The sequence below is a fragment of the Oryzias melastigma genome, linkage group LG16 (genome assembly GCF_002922805.2).
Source record: "Oryzias melastigma strain HK-1 linkage group LG16, ASM292280v2, whole genome shotgun sequence".
In the NCBI taxonomy this organism is placed as follows: Eukaryota; Metazoa; Chordata; class Actinopteri; order Beloniformes; family Adrianichthyidae; genus Oryzias; species Oryzias melastigma.
In genome coordinates, this window is record NC_050527.1 from 6,620,853 (window position 1) to 6,637,939 (window position 17,087).

The window sequence follows — 17,087 nt, forward strand, 5'->3', positions numbered from 1 at the left end:
TTTTTTTTTTTTTTTTTTTTTTTTTTTTTTTAAGAAAGATCATTTTAAACCAACTTTTGTCTAAAAATCTCCTCTATTTCAACCATTGGATCAAATGTTTGCAGTTGTATCCTTGTGCACAGATGCCAGACTAAATTTCTCAGAGCGCCAGCAGCGACAGAGATCTTCATGGAGTGCATGAGGTGGATCAGCTGTCTGCCAAAAAGTTGGTAGTTTGATCTGTAGCCTTGGCACCAAATGTTGACATGTCCTTGGCATAGACAAGTCACTGAATTCTATGTTGCACCTGATTGTTGTTAATCATCGTTTACTCTGATAAGTAAAAAACAGACTGTAGCTAGAAGACTTTAAAATTATTTCAAAACATTAACAAAACGGGAAATATGTTATATGTAGAAAGCCAGATTGCCCTGCAGCTTACAGCTCATGTAACCTTCCTCAGATTTGTTCCTTGTTTAACTGACTTATTTTATGTGTTTTACTCAAATACTTTAATCCATGCAGTCTCACCACTTTCATGAAAAATAAAGTCAATCACTATAACTGTATGAACAGAAACAAAATGACTTTTCCACTGTAAACAATTTTATTACACATTTTTTCTGTCAATAAAATACAGATTGTTTACAAAATCGGACTCTACCTCTGTTATTAATTCTAAAACACACATTTAAAAATATAAAAGTGAAAACTTGATCACTGGTATTTACAAAAGTGAAAAATGCAGCACCCTATGCACTTAGGCTGTAGTAATATCTACAATCATCTTGCACCACAGTGTAACTATATTTTAGAAAACATATCTTATTAAAAAACACATTTATCTCTCCCCTTTTCCTTCCCTGAGCAGCTCCTCTTCTAACTCCCCTCTTTCTCTGATTTTTCTTGCTTCCTTCTCGGCCTCCTCCGCTCTCCTCTTCTCCTCTCTAGCTGTCTCCATGAGCCACGGCTCTCCCAGGTAGCTGAGGATCTCCTCTGGGCTTCCTCTTTTCTTGGGATCAGGGTGGAGGAGCTCCTTTAAAAGAGTCATCACGAACGGTGTGAGGCCGTCAAACTGAGAGGGAGGAGAGTTTTCCCTTTCTTGTTGCTCGATAGCTTTATAACCATTGCCCTGTTTACACTGTAAATCTCTCAGACTGTCCTCTTTTTCCACCTCTCGGCCAAACCACTCCGTGTATTTCCTGTAGCCGCAGTCATCGTGAGTGCTCTCCTCCCAAGGAAAGCAGCCAGTCAGTAAGCAATAGATGAGAACACCGAGGGACCAGCTGTCAATGCTGGGCTCCACCGTTATCCAGATGTCCTCCACGATATCTTCACGCCCCTCGTGCTGCTTTTTCTCCATCTCTATCTCTGCCTCTTTGGCAACTTCCACCTCAGGAGTGCAGAAAGGCGACTCGTACCACACAGCCCGAACGGTGGTGCCAGTCGCCCGGGTGAGGCCGAAGTCTCCCAGTTTGACCCAGCTGCACGATCTATCACACAGGAAGACATTCTCAGGCTTGATGTCCCGGTGGACAAAGCCCAGGGAGTGGAGGTGAGTGACAGCGCCGCTCAACTGAGACATAACACTTTGAACACGGTCTTCATCCAACCCCACCTGAAACAGACGGACAGACAGACTGGTGTGAAGGAGGAATTCAGCTCATGTCAGCACAATCATGGGGAAACAACACCAACAATGTATCCTTGAATCTGACATCTCCAAACACAATTTATGTCAGAGTATTTTCGTTTTTAATCCATCTCAAATTTGGTCACATCGGTTGTTTTGGTGTATGTTGTTTCAAGACTGGCTTGCAGAAAATCAGGTCTCCAAATTGAAACAAAAGTGCTAAATTATGAACAAAAAATCTAAAATATTTGGGAAGTAATGGCAAAAAAATTGTAGGAGTAAGTATATTCACATATAGATGAAATATATTAAAACTGCAATTAAATCACAATCATTGTTTTTGTTATGTTAACTTCTGGTCAAAATAGCAAATCGATAAATAATTAACCTTTAAGTAGTTGGTTGTTTTCATAAAACTATAAAACAATTGGGGTAAAAACTGTTTGGAAAAAGTGGGCATGATCAGTAGATGAGGAGCCTTGTGAGAGCACTTCAGTTTTGGATCACAGTCAGCTAAATCTACGTCATCAGACACGATGGTGACACATTTGGAAATCCCTGCACCACTTTATGAACTCCTTCTCCATTCAGTTACAACACTCTAGTGTGTTACTGACACAAGCCAGTGAGCCTAAAGCTGCTATCAAGCACACCTGACATGTTGCCGGCAGAAGAAAGGAGTGCCCGGACAAGCCCCCAATCTTCCCAGAAAAAGAAGAAGCATTATAAGACTTAAAGAAAGTTTCTGTGTTAAATAAAGGATGTCAGTCAACAATCCTGTGAGAATTTTTGGATTATTTCTACAGAATTTAAGTGGAACCAGAATCTGCTGGATTTACGTTGATCGTGTTAATGGTTGAAAGGTTACGGTATGTTAAGGAGTGCGTTTTGTTTAAGCATCTCAGGTGTTAAAGGGCTTAATTTTCTCGATATGTGTCCTCCATCATCAGAAACATGTTAAAAACACCAAAAACACCTTTTTTCATTGGTGTGGGTCATGAAAGATTTAAGTGTTGCATCTGGAAGTCAGATCTGCTACAGTTCATGCAAAACTCCAAACTGACCTCTGACACAATAACACTGTAGAGGTCCCCATAGAGACCGGGTTGCTGGGCAAACACATAATAGGATGGTGTGGAGAAGAAGATACCGAGGGCTCGGGTCAGCGAAGGATGGGTGCAGTATAAAAGGGACAGATTGTATTCACGCAGGAATGAGACCAAGGAGGTAGACTTCCGCGGGAAGAACTTCAGCGCCATCGGAGTTCCTGGTGGAAGGAAAGCAAACGCACAAATTCATGAAATTTAGTTTTGAATGATGAGATTAGAGTGTAATCCATTCCTTAAAACTGTGAACGAATGTGATATCCCCTTGGAGATGTTTACTGCTTTACTCCAGCTCTTACTCTTCCTTAAGAATTTATGAAAGCACTTTATGAAGTGCTAAAGATTAGAGAGAAATGTCGTTCCTCATTGAGAACCTGGGTCACAACATTAACAAAGCTAAAGACATTTTTCTTTAAAATCCCAATCTTGTGTGATGTTTTACAAACCTCTTTTCCTGTGCACAGCCAGCATAACCTTTCCATACGACCCCTCTCCCAGGCGCTTTATCATCTGAAAGTGTTCAGATACTTTCAGGCTGGTAATGGACTGCGCTGACAGGAAACATAACTCATCGAGTTCTTTAGCTGCTTCAGCCTAAAAAAAATTAAAAAAAAAAATTAAGACAATCACACAAAACTATTAAGTGAATATTGGTTCTGCAGCATCAAGAGAAATAAGACCTGCAGCTTGAACAGCGTGCGATGATAGAAAACTTCAAAGAATGAGGTCTGCACATTCTGCTGTCACCCAAACCCGCAACACGATAGGACTGTAACTGTCGTTTATCTTGTTAGTGGCAATATTTAGGGCTCATTTACTTCTTTGCTTTCAAGAATGTAGTGAGAAGTCAAAAACCGCTCCAACTAATGGGATTGCGTTCTCACTGATCTTCACACAATGTGGAAAAAATGCAACTCATGTAAATTGTAATCATTTGATCCCATCATTAAGCTTTTTGATTCTTCATCATCATTCCTGGCTTACAAAGACTCATACATGATGATTTCTTTTGAAGGAAATCCCCTACATCATCCCCCTATTAAAACTACAAAGGGTGTGAACAGCTTAGATATACAACTTAGCACAAAAGACAAAGTGATGAAATGAGGATATCTTATTTTAAATGACCTTCAGTCACTTCAAACTATGGAAATTCCATTTGGTTTATAGGCCAATTTTCTGTAAAACTGATTAAGAGCTCAAAAGATCAGATGTTTCACTGAAAGGTTTACAGCTGCACGTCATCTAAGGATTGTGGTAGCATAAAACTAGAAAGGCAGTTAAAGGTGATTATTTTCCCCATAAATGACTCAGGAGAAAGTTGAAATGCAAGGCATGAATATTACCAGCACTCTCACAGTGATGACAAGACGGATGCTATGCTGGCATGCTAGCTCAGTAAAACTGTTAACACAAAAAAGGCACATTTTACAACTGCAGCTGAGGAAAGTCATTTTATAAACATACAAGTTACAGTAAATCCTGTTTGTTAAACTTCACAATTGTAATTTTTTTCTCATTAAATACCTCATTTTCACACACTAAGTTTAAATAATAAATATGTTCATCACTAAAACTGTTTCAACTATAGTTGTCACAGCTTTTCAGTAATTTAGTGGCTGTTAAATCTATTAGTCAATTTACAACTTTTTTAAAGAATCTGCAAAATTAATGGAGTACCTATTCATTAGTAAGATTTGTTATAAAGTATATTGTAGAATGTCATTTCTGATCATTAACAATCTAAGTTCTTCAAAACTAAATCAACTTTTTGGGGATTATTTAAAAAGAGCTCAAATGTAAAAGTGCAGGAAAAGTGTGGAACATCACAAGCTGATTTCAGTAAATCTGATGGTTTTTAGCTAACTCAGCTGCAAAAATTAGATTTATTTCTTTTCATATTAACTTTATTTACTCATTTTGCTTTGAGGTTGAGGTTCTTTTTGCCTCTCTGAAAGCTGATTTTAATTCAACTTAAGCTACAGTTCTCCAGTGCATGTAAAGGTTTGGGCCAGCTTCAAACTGTCAAGGGCGTTGCAATACTTACAGTCATTTTCAGTTCAGCTGGAGGATCTTTGTTCAGTTTGTCTTGCCTCTTTCCCGCATCTAAAAAAATGCTTTAAAAATATTTAAAAAAGGTTGACAATAACTGGATCTGTTGGTGGGAGTTTTTGCTCCGTAGATTGATGCAAGCCTGTATTGCTCCCAGATCTTGTATGGAGACCCAGATAAGAGACTCTGCATGCACACAAGACTGAGCTCTCTCCCTCTCTGTTCCTCGTCTTGTGCCAACGCTCTGTCCGCCTCCAGCACAAACCAGCTTTCAGACCTCTCCCCCTCCGTTCGTAATCAGAAGTGTTAATATTGCGTCGTTTCCACGCTGTCAGGCAGCCTGATCATGTTAACTCTGCTGCTGTCATTTCTCCTGCCTCACCAGTTGTCGCTCACTTTGTGTCCCAGTACAGCCCCACCTTTCACTATCCTTCCATGTGGCTTTCTCACCTCCCTTATCCTGAGTCCCCTTTACAGTGTAGGATGGCTGTTTAATCAACAGGTATGCTGGAATGATCGGAACACGCCAACAAGCTGTAGGGTGCAATGTGCACATCCTTTTAGGAACATATATAACTGAAATATTTGGTCAATTCCGATGTGAATTTTTATATCAATTTAAATTGTTTCCATTTATCAGATCCATCCACCTTCCTAATGCTTCTTATTGTTCCTAATTATAATCTTGGAATATCTAGAAAAAAAATAAACACTGCACTCTGTGTGTTATTTTATACTAGCAGTGGGTCAAGTCTTTCCTCCGGCTCCCACATGCTCAACACCCTCCTCCTCTTTCCATTCAGTTCAATAGACTTCACTTAGTGCATACTTTCTGGACTATTATTGCCACTGGTCTGACGGCTGTGCGTTATGCAACACAAACACTGGCTGCCATCACAACGAGCGGTCACTGCTTGGATTTCTCACACCACTGCTATGCTCAGCACCAGAGTGTGCTCCCGCCTTTGTACCTCCACCCTGGGGTCTCTTGGCCTCTGTTGTGACAACCCGCTTTCTGCTCTCTGCAAACCAAACGCAGCTTTCATCTCTCCTGTGAAGCTGACATCAGGAGCCAATAGCTTCGGTTCACAATACTGAGTGAAAGACACACTGGCTCACAGGGGAGCGGAATATATAGAAGCTAGGCTCAGAGGACGGATCTAGCCTGCCTAGTGGAGCTTTGCTGACAGTTACTGGGAAGTTGCATAATAAACATATTCCGTTACACCTCAACATATGCTGTGGCTTTTCACTTCTTTTTTTTCCCTAAAACTAATAATGTAAATAATTACACAAAATACAACTTATAACAAGAACTAGGATAAGAACAACAACAGAAAAACAAATAAAACAAGTTAAATTAACATATGAAACATACACAATGAAGTCAACATGCACTGGTTTAATGAAGTAACAAGAACAAGAATTAGTGACGTTTTTGTGACTAATAGAATTTAGAATGTCCTCTTCTGCATTAGTAATCCAGCACTAAATCCAACCTACTAACTCACTTTCCTAGTTGTGTGGGTTTGTTTCCCAGAGTGTGTGTTGAGCTTCTTCCATAGATAAGACCCTTCCCACTACCCATGTAGCCACAGGGGTCTCCCTGTGCCAGTCCCCATCCCAGATCAAATGCAGGGTTGTGTCAGGAAGGGCATCCGGTGTAAAACTTTCTGCCAAACCAAATGTGCAGATCATTGAAAGCTGATTCGCTGTGGCGACCCGTGACGAGATATGCCGAAAGGTGAAAAACAGTAGTGATGATTCAAACAAGATACTTTGAATAAAAATAAAATGTGACAGAGGGAGTGAAACTGGATAATTAAAAGTCACAGTTAATTCAAATTAGTGTAATATTCTTGGTGATTTAAAATAAAACACGGATAAATAGACCCATAAGTATATAACATAGTAATTTATTAACCAAATTGCAATTCCTGAGCTAAACTTACAGCACTTTTTATGTGACGCTACTGTTAATTAAATGAGGTGAACTTAGTAGTAAGCATGTGAGTCCAGTCATTTGTGCAACAAGTGTTCGAGACTAACACTGTCCTTCAAGTTTTAATAAATAATATTTCTTAATGTTAAAAAAATTGATTTCCACTGTGACTGCTTAGAATTTAAAACACATGAACACACTGGCAGCTGTTTAACCAACAAGTTTTTATGGCTCCACTAACAGGCCACAGGCTTTTTGTGGCTTCATTTAAATCAAGACACAGTCGAATGGTGCCTCTCTGTGGACAAAGTCATTCATTGCATTTTTAAAAAGAAATCCCCAAATACTCAAATGACAACAAAAAAAAAGATAAATAAATTTGAGCTTTCTAACATTTTACATTTAAATTACATTTTTTATCCACTCAATAAAAAAGTTACCCTTTTGCAGAAAAAAAAAGAAATTGCACACAAATCCACAAAAGAGGAAGTGAGAGTTTCAACTGATGTTTCTGTTCTACTATCTATCCTTGTTAGTTCTAGATTTTATATTCTGCTTTCAGTTTCTCTGTAAGGTTAATAATTAAAGCTATTCTGTCTCTAAAGTTGGGCAAATGTGCACAAAACAAGTTAATCTCCTTCTTACTTCTTAGACATTTTTACATATTTTGACCTTTGCCACTCCTAGCTGACCTTCTGCATATGGCAGGCCTATCATACACGTGCGCAAAACAAACAGAAAAAGTACTTTTTTTCATCAATGGAAAAGAGTGTTTACTTTTCTTGCCTTTAGTACACAATGACAGAGCTTGATTGAACAGCTTTAAAGCGGTCCTATTATTTAATAAATGGTCTGTGCGACAACAAATATAGAAATATTTTTTTCTGTTTGTTTTTGTTCTGTTTTGAATCGGAACTGGTGTGAAAAGTTGATTAATTAATCATGAGTTGTAGCAGCATGGCATGATGAAAACACAGCTACAGGGGGTGCGGTCTTTCCTGTAAGGAAGCACGGAAGCGGAAATTCGGCCATCTCCTCGTACATTCAAGCTGCAACAGGGTTAGTACACACTTCATTTAGGTATTTATTATCATACATTTTTTGCACCTCCAACAATTCTGACCATATTACTTTTTGATGAGCACTACTCCGCAGAAGAACACGTCCTCGCGGTTTAAATGCCGCACAACAAAGCAGTCATATGATGGCATTCTCGAACTAGCATCAGAAGCTAGCTAGCTAGCAGTTACATTCAAGGAGCAGCAAGTGATTTCTTTATATGGGAAGCTGTCAGGTAACGTTACCTTCGTGTTAACTCTGTTGAGGGTCAGCGGTGTGACTTGAACATTTTTATTTGTTTTTCGTTTGTAAGCCCGTTTCTTTGCTCTCTTCTTGTGGACCCAAGTTTATAGTTTACCTAGACTTTACCCAGACAAACTGTTTCGATTAGCTATCTGCTAGCCGGCTAATGTTAGCAAAAACTGACAGCTACTTTTAGTTACTTGTTTATTTTTTATTTTTAGCTCTCACACAAAAACTTGAAGACTCTGTAATATTCTTTATGATTGCTGAATGGTATTGTGCCTATTTGTCTTCTTTAAAGCCCTGCATGCGCTAAGAGTTACATAACGTTTATTAATATTAGGTTGCTAGCAAACCTTTAGCTTGTTAACTTATGGTGTGACAGGGAAAATTCATATTGTCTTACTGGGTAACGGTTGTTACCTTATCTATAGTTTAGTTATCTGGGTGGAAACACTTTCTTTACGGGGCTGTGCACCTTCTACTGCATGATAGTAACACAGGATGAGGAATAATGTAAAGTAAGTTAAGTGACTCCTCTCAGTGTTAGCTTGAATTAACAGAAAAGTTTCAGTCAAGCTCTCTTATTTATGTTACTGTGGCTTAGAGGTATTATTTTATTTCAGCTTTAGTAATTACATTAGTTTATCGCCTAAAATAATTAGATTAATTTCAGAGATTTAACTGAGAAATGTTTTAAGTGGTACTACAAGTTGAACCTACCAGCTGCTTAACTTCAGTGTCAACATATTCCAGAACCTTAACCTTTCACACAAGGTGTGTTTGTACTTTGCTCAGCCATGGCCAGAGTAACAAAGGTTGGAAAACTGTTAACTACTAAATGAGATGCACATTGTAGAATTTAGAGATAATGATAAGCAAGGCCAGGGAGAAAAATTAGGTTAAAGTGAAAATTGTTGTTAAAAAACAGTTTGTCCGTGAGTGTTCTCAGGTTAGTTTAAATCTTGAATGGATTTAGATTGATCAAAGTTACTAGTAAGTTGAGGGAGTGGTCCTGCTATCAGCTGCTGTCATTAGAAAGTTAACTAAGTGGCCAAGATCGTTATGCAGGTCAGTGTTATGTCATAAAGGTTCAGTTCCTGCTTGCTTGTCCTGCCAACATTTTCCTGAATAACTACGCTGTTGCTTTACTCGAGTTACTTAAGTTCTGGGAAGTATGTTAAGCAATATTTTCTTCAAAGTTTTGAGAGAATAATGACATGAATTTATCATATGTTCCCAAAAGTAAGGCAAAAGTTGCTTTATTTCTTTTAAAATCAAATGATTGAGTTATTAAATCTCTTTTTTTAAACTGAAAACAAAAAGCAATTTTATTGTAAATGTTCAATCTTTCTGGAAATGCATTAACATATAGTCTAGCATTCTGATGATGTATTTATTTTAAATTAATATGTAAAGATGTTTCAAGTTATTTATTTATTGTAATTTTTACTACAAAGTTAAAAAACGTGTTGTTTGACTCTGAAATTGTGATCCGTTTAGTATCACGTCGTTATCAATTATGTATTTTAAAATATTATGTTTTATAGAACTTTTGCTGTGGGTTGATACCATTTATTGAGTGAGTCTGATTTTCTAGTTGCATTTCTTGTAAACAAATGAAAATTTAAATTAATTCAAGACTCTTTACGTTGCCATTTATCAATTAAATTATCCATGTGCAGCTTTTTGCATTACACTTCTTCCTTTTTAAGAAAACTCAAATTGAATCTATGGAAAATGTTGGGTTTTTTGCATCCCTTTTTCTTGTTGTGGTTTTGTTTCATAAGTTGAGGTTGTAGCTGTTAGGTGGGAAAGTACAAAAGGGAAAGGATACATCTGGTCAGCAACTATGGCTTAGCCTGCTGTGTAAGCAATCAAGAACAAACAATACACAGGAGGCACTGGCCTGGGGTGAAATGGTGGGTCTCATAATATTTCACGTTATCGTTCATAGCATGAAATAGAACAGGATTAGGTCATGCCTGTGGTTAATTTAAAAAAAGAAAATGCTATCAAAAACAATAGTTTATTGATACAGACCCTCCCAGCCAGCTTTTTTGTCTTTTTGACTCACTATTTTGTGCTGTAACGGCGGGTTATCTACACTTTTGTCAGCATGATGGTGTTCCCCTCCTGTGTTTCAGTTTATAAGTTTTATCAAGACTGTCTATGACTAAAGTACTGACTTTAAGATTACATATTGTCTTAATTTTATCCATTCATTGGTCATATTTACAGTTTGTTTATATTATGAACATTTTTTTTTTTGGTTTCTGGCTGTAATCAGGGAAGTTATTAAGAAAACTTTAAGTAACAGATTAATCTTTTTTACAGCAAAATTCAATCATCACTTGAAGTTTAAAAATATTTGCCAGTGAGCAGCATGTGTCTCAATTATTTTAAAAATATGGACACTTTCCTGGCAATATTTCATAAAGTTCAGGAAGCAGCACTTGTGTAAATCTTTTCTTTTACTCTCACACTCACCATTTATATTTTGAAGCTTATTTCATAAGAATGTAGCTTTAAGTTATGATTTATTTTGAGGCTAAATATTTTAATATGTGAATTAAAGCAAATAAAGAATATTAGTTCTTTCCGTCAACCATGTGCAGATCAGCAGCAGGTCATGTGATGTTTGATGGTCAATGTCTGCTTTGTATTTGAAATTAGCACAGCCTGTTTTCAGGGCTGTTGTTTCCATGCTGTAACATCTAGGACTAACCTCTTGCCTTACTCTGCAGTTTTCATCTTCCTGAGTCTGGTTCAAAGACCCAATGTTGCCACGGGAAAAAGCAGGCAATCTGAGGCCCAACACTCCATGAACGAGTGGCTGAGAAAAAATACCTTTAATAGGAAGAAAGAGAACCGTTTAGCATCATTCTTGAGTCACGGGTGTGTATGAAGCTGGCTTTTCTCCAAGGTTTATTCACATAATTTAAAATAAAAAAAAACTTGTCCATGTCAAATATTTTCTTTTTTGATTACCATGTATTTGCTTTCTTTATTTGATGTATTTATGTTAGAACCATACAAATTAGACTTTTTTTCTTAATAACTCTGACTTTCCATCTGTTCAGATTGCAGTAGATCTTGGCAGCCAGACCGTTGCCATGTCGACCTCATCGCTACGGCGACAAGTAAAGAACATTGTGCACAACTATTCAGAAGCTGAAATCAAGGTTGTACCCCTCACAAATTTCTTGTCTTTTATTCTTCTCTTTTTTTTTCCTTCCTGCCTTTTTCAAATGTCTGTGGTTTAAGTGTTGCAGCAGTGATGTCGTTTCTAACTTCTAATGTAGCTTCTCTTGTTGTTGCTAAAATAACATAAGGCGTTAGTTATATATTTATGTATCTACAACTTTCCACATTTTGAATAGAATGAGCATTCTTTCTACTAGCATCAAAATTCCACACAAATCAAATGTTATGCAAGGAATATAATAAACTTATTGTCCGACTTTTGTTTTGTTTGTTTTTTTCAGGTCAGAGAGGCGACTTCCAATGACCCATGGGGTCCAAGCAGCTCTCTTATGTCAGAGATTGCAGATCTCACCTACAACGTTGTTGCCTTCTCTGAAATCATGAGCATGGTGTGGAAGCGGCTGAACGACCACGGCAAGAACTGGAGACATGTATACAAGGTATGAATCTGTGTGTAAAGATTTGGCTGAATATTGTCCAAATCGGCAACTTTTAATCTAGAAGGCCATCAAATCAAATACCTTCTTGGATATATATTTTTTCTGTGTATTTATTTGTCACTGTATCATTTGCAGTGTTGTTAAATGTCATAAACTTACAACATTTTATGTCTTGTATATTACATATTATTACAATCAATTGGTGCTTCTTTGTTTACTTAAGGATTTAGCATTAATGGTCGTGCTTTTATTGAAAGTTCTCCCACTTAAAAAGATGAGGGAGGCCTGTAATTTTCATCATGGGTGTACCTCAACTATGAGACACAATGAGGGAAAAAAAATCCAGAAAATCACATTGTCTGATTTTTAAAGAAATTATTTGTAAATTTTGATGGACAATAAGCATTTTGTCAATAACAATAAACCATTTGTTGGCAATGACAACAAACGTTTTCTATAAGTCTTCACAATGTTTTCACAAACTGTTGCAGGTATTTTGGTCCATTCCTCCATGCAGATCTCCTCTAGAGCAGTGGTGTTTTTGGTTTCATCTGACCATAGGGCCTTCTCCCAATCCTCTTCTGGATCATCATTTTTAAACTCTTTTTATTTTTACAATGATTTTTTTAAATATTTGTATTTATTTGTTTCTGTTAGGCCATGACGCTGATGGAATATCTGATTAAGACGGGCTCTGAACGTGTAGCCCAGCAGTGTCGAGAAAACATATACGCAGTCCAAACTCTCAAGGATTTCCAGTACATTGATAGGGACGGCAAAGACCAGGTAAACACACACATATGTGCATGCCATGATCCTTTTTTTTGATCACATGTTTAGTTGTTTTTTGTTTTTTTTGTTGTTCCTAAGCATTTGTGAAATTTGTGACAGCATGTTATTACTCCTGTTTGAAAATGAAGCGTCAGGGCGAGCTTGTCCATTTTGTATTTGAACCCATGTGCTAAAACATTCTGTCCAGGGTCTGAATGTGCGAGAGAAAGCTAAACAGCTAGTGACCCTGTTGAAAGATGAGGAGAAATTAAGAGAGGAGAGGATCCATGCTCTCAAAACCAAAGAGAAAATGGCACAGACCAGCAGTGGTAAGAGAGTTACTCTAAAACTGGTTACTTGAGAGAAAGGTTTACTAAGCGAAGACCTGTTTGTCTCCCCAGCCTCCTCGGCTCCATCAGCACCCAGCCTGGGAGGTAGTCTATCATTAGGTTCTCACTCTGGAGGGGCCGACCCAGAACAAGCTTGGCCACAAAGTTCTGGAGAGGAAGACCTCCAGCTTCAGCTGGCTTTGGCTATGAGTAAAGAAGAGGCAGAGCAGGTACCACAAAGCGACTTTTTTAATTTTTCATCCCCACCAGAGCCAGTTCACACGTAACTTGACTTGAAACTTGAATCCAGCAGCGGTGTACACAAGAGAACAGAGCAGATATTTGCTGTTGCAGTACACCTAGCTTTGCTCTCACCATTTAACTGCTGACCTCCCTCAGACTAGCACGGACCCTCTGGAGGATGCTGAGCTCCGCTATGCAATGACGCTCAGCAAAGAGATGCACCAAAAGGTCAGGGACAGAAAGTGTGTTCAGCTGACTGCACAGCCAGTCATCAAGAATCTGTCTTTCTGTCCTGCAGAACTCCTAAAGCACACTCCAATTATTGATTAATGACAGTAATCAGTTTACTCTCATATTTGTTCTGTCTTAAAGACACACATTGGTCTCTGATGGCAGAACAGCTGCTTTAAAAAAATTGCGTGTGATATGCTTTGTCCAAATCTGTTTATTCTGCTTTCACACTAATAATGTTGGTGCTCTCCAAAGATTTTTCAGGTCGTGTCTAAAGCAAACTGCCAAAGAATTGATCATCTATAACTTCATTTTCTGAATTATTGTGGCGTTGGCAAATAGTTACCATAATTGACCGAACTGATCAATGAAAGCTATTGATTCTTCTTTCCTTTTCATTGTTCTGTTGGCATGCGCTCTGCTGTAATGTTGCTCTCTTATTTATGCACCTTCGCTTCACTGCTGGGATCTTTAAAAGGTTATTAATTGTGTGGAGAAACATCTCTCCTTAACTGGTTCCTCACTTAGTTGTGTTTAAGTTGTTTTTTTCCTCCAACGGTGGCTGTTTTGTTTGTTGCACTTCATTTATGTTGTTTTTATTCTTAAAATACAATCAAGAATCAGTTTCTGAGTATTTGCTATCATATACTGTAGCAGCAGCTTCTACTTTTGACACATTTTTAGGCATCACTGTATGAATTTTGTTACAGATGTGATGCTTCATATGTCATTTCGAATAGGTATATTTAAGAAAAATCCCTAAAAAAAAGAAAAGCATGCCATGAGTTTGAGTGCTGCTTTGTATAAGTTTTGTAGTTTCAGTTTTCAGGTCTTTTAAAGCCAGCAGGTAAGCTGTCAACATATCAAGGATGCAAAGATTCTCAGTGTCTTAGCAATGTGATCATAAAGCATCTCAAACCGACTCTGAATGCAGTCAGGATGCATTTACTGGTAGTTGCTGCTAAATCCTTTTCAGTCACCTAGGATGCACTACAAACAAATGTATTCTTTGCCCTCTTTTTTACAAACTCTGATTGGGTTTGAGAAAAAAAACACACCTTTTCTTCTTCTTTACTTCAAACTATCAAATTATTCAGACTTTTCTTCAAATTTGTAAATGTTTGGTGTGTTTTTGTGTTTTGTCTGAAAATTCTTTTGTCTTCAAACTGATTAACACATGCATAAAGGATGTTCCAAGGTTGTTTTTTCTCACATCTTGGTATAATTTGCAGGAGGAGCGGCTTCGCAGAGGTGATGACCTGAGACTGCAGATGGCCATTGAGGAAAGCAAAAAAGAAAAAACCAAACCAGAGGAGGCAAGTGTCTCATCCAGACCTGACTACTGTCAAACTTACTTTATTAAGAAACACTGTTATGTGGTATCGGGCTGTAATTGGTCATAAAACTAGACGCTTTTGGTGTCAAATGTCGATTTTCTTCCACTTAGCTTGTGTGATGGAAAGGATTTTTTTTCTTTTGTTGTTGAAGATTTTGCACTCTAATAGGAAAAAAAACAATCTACAATTTTCTTGAAACCCCTTGCCATATATACAGAGGGGATCAAAAGTTTGGGCACCCCAGGTAAATTTTTATACACATTATCTTGTTTTATTTTGAAAGGGTAGATAATGGAAATAAAGCCTAATTTGTTGGACATATTAAAAGAATGTCTCATCTGTAAACTGATGACTTTAGAGGATTTCCCATCTTTCCTTGGGTTCTATATGCACAATAATATAACATTTTACCTGAGATTCCCAAACTTTCAGTCCTCACTGTTGAGTAGCTTTGTAGGAGTGGCTGAGCTGCCACAGAAACCCTCAAAAGCTCAGCTAAACTTAGGCCACGGAAGAACATGGATTACCCCCAAAAAAACAAAAGCCTTTTTTTAGAGAGTCATTTTGAAAGTTTCTCCACCTCTGATTTAAAAAATAAATAAATAAAATCTCATTAAACATTTGCCAAAATGATGAAAATAATATGTGGCTTTTGCAGCAAAGGGATTTGGACCAAACCAAAAGTTTTTACTATTCTAGCAATACACCTCTAAACCTACCACTGATTGGCCTAAAAGATAACTTAAGAGTTTAAAGTACAAACTTGAGATGTTACAAAACTTTAAACAGAAAAAAATCACAGAAAAATCTGCTTAATGCAAAATCTGTTTTTGACACTACGATGACTTACAACAAATGAATAAATAGCAAAACAAAAAAATGTATACATTTCCATTTCACTGTGACAGGTTTATTTGACTACATTTTAATTTTCAGCATGTTTTGCATCGTATCTGTGTTTGGAGAACATTGCCTGTCCTGAAACCAAAGTATCTCCAAGTTTAACAGATCACAAAACTCATGATGAATGTATTTTTTTAAACATTTTACAAAATATATTTTTAATAAAACATATATAAACCACTTAAAAAACTCAAACACATATATCACATCAAAAATGTGCTCATTGAGGCCTATTTAAAAAAACACTAATACAATGAATATTCCTAAACATAAAAAATACTAAGGTTGTTCATATAAACAAAAGAGCATTATTAGACACTGCATCTTTAAATTGTTTGGATGGAATAATTTACAACTTAAGATTCTTCACTGTGTCCCCTGCTGCTGCAATAACCCGCCCCCTCCCCTCACCGGGCACATACGCAGCAGCGGGGGTCTTTCTCCCCGGGACAGAGAGACATCCATATACCTTGTGGAAATGTGTTAACCAATGCTTTTTTATAGAAGTCTACAAAATAAATAACCTTGATCTCTCATCACCTGAGTCTTATGAGTTCATTAAGAACTCCCACACACAGTCTAATTATTTTTTTTTTAAACAGACTTTTGGACATCGATCAGACAGCGACTTTGACGTACGTTAAAATAAAGACGGTGGATGTGAATTTGAGGCTCGAATTGCGTGCTGTTTGATCGGAAAATTGATGTGAATGATGCGCGCCAGGCTTGGGGGGGGGGGCGATTCGCGGAACACCTGTGCGCAAGTGATCCAGATCTGTTAAACCGACGTGCTTTTTTGTTTTCCGCAACGACCACATCCTCCGAGGTGTTGCTCTCAACCACTAGTCTTGTTCGGTCACAAGCCGGGAACAAAAAAAATTTTTTGGGGGTGGTTTTTGCCCACTCTTGACCATGTAGAAGCCTGTCATCTGTCATTAGAGGGCTCCACAAAGACCTCCATACCATTGGTTTAATGCATAAAGGGCTTATTTGTTTTGTTTCTTCAAATTACAAAGAGATAGTTTAGCATTTACTCAACCGGAGACCACTTACTGACATTTATACCTCCTTTTGCACTTTGTATACCGCACTGGCCTGATGAAACAATGATGATAAATGTTCGGTTTATTGTGCAGGCCTATTTAACATGCTTATTTTGTCTAGTGTGGAGAAATTTAAACTATTTTGCAAACAATAAAATGGGTTCAAAAGTCCTTTTCAGCTATTTAAGCAACTCATTGCCAATATGTAATCCATAATTTATAACTTTTTCATAGAGTGCTCTGATGGAGCTGAGTGCTGTCGACCCCTGGGGGGCCCCTGCGACTGCCACAGTGGCCTCCGCTGGCCCATCGCCTCCACCCACAGTTCCTGGTTCCGCTGCCTCCAACCCATGGGCCCCGGCCCCCACGGATCCATGGGGAGTAACATCCCCCACATCCCCTACAAGCTCCGATCCCTGGGGTGGGGGCCCCCAGCCCACCGTAGCGCCTCCTCCAGACCCCTGGGGGGAGACGGCTAACAAAGTTAACAATGTTGATCCCTGGGGAGGCTCAGGTAAGTCCCTAAAACCTGTGATCTTGAAGCAAAACCAAACTGCCGCTCTTGAAAA

The 17,087-nt window shown here is 38.0% G+C and overlaps 2 protein-coding genes across 8 annotated transcripts in view; one reads left to right on the forward strand and one right to left on the reverse strand.

The window, feature by feature from the left end:
* sbk3 (SH3 domain binding kinase family, member 3) lies at positions 1-8,523 on the reverse strand. 2 transcript variants are annotated; one of them, XM_024267036.2, is made up of 4 exons: positions 8,017-8,523; positions 3,165-3,312; positions 2,677-2,879; positions 1-1,597 (listed from the first exon to the last, which is right to left on the reverse strand). In XM_024267036.2, exons 2-4 carry the CDS (start codon positions 3,226-3,228, stop codon positions 821-823), a joined length of 1,044 nt encoding a protein of 347 aa, XP_024122804.1. In that variant the 5' UTR covers positions 3,229-3,312; positions 8,017-8,523; the 3' UTR covers positions 1-820. The 2 variants fall into 2 exon arrangements, with proteins under 2 accessions (XP_024122804.1, XP_024122802.1); XM_024267034.2 differs by lacking the exon at positions 8,017-8,523 and adding an exon at positions 4,766-5,941.
* Positions 7,641-17,087, forward strand: part of epn1 (epsin 1) — a 14,431-nt gene continuing 4,984 nt past the window's right edge. For 2 of the 6 annotated variants that reach the window (XM_024267019.2, XM_024267024.2), the window contains exons 1-10: positions 7,641-7,771; positions 10,762-10,912; positions 11,098-11,199; positions 11,503-11,661; positions 12,319-12,447; positions 12,641-12,761; positions 12,834-12,991; positions 13,161-13,232; positions 14,468-14,551; positions 16,753-17,032. In XM_024267019.2, the coding sequence (XP_024122787.1) occupies positions 11,131-11,199; positions 11,503-11,661; positions 12,319-12,447; positions 12,641-12,761; positions 12,834-12,991; positions 13,161-13,232; positions 14,468-14,551; positions 16,753-17,032 (1,072 nt within the window). In that variant the 5' untranslated portion in view covers positions 7,641-7,771; positions 10,762-10,912; positions 11,098-11,130. The other 4 variants (XM_024267022.2, XM_024267020.2, XM_024267025.2 and 1 more) reach the window with 4 other exon arrangements.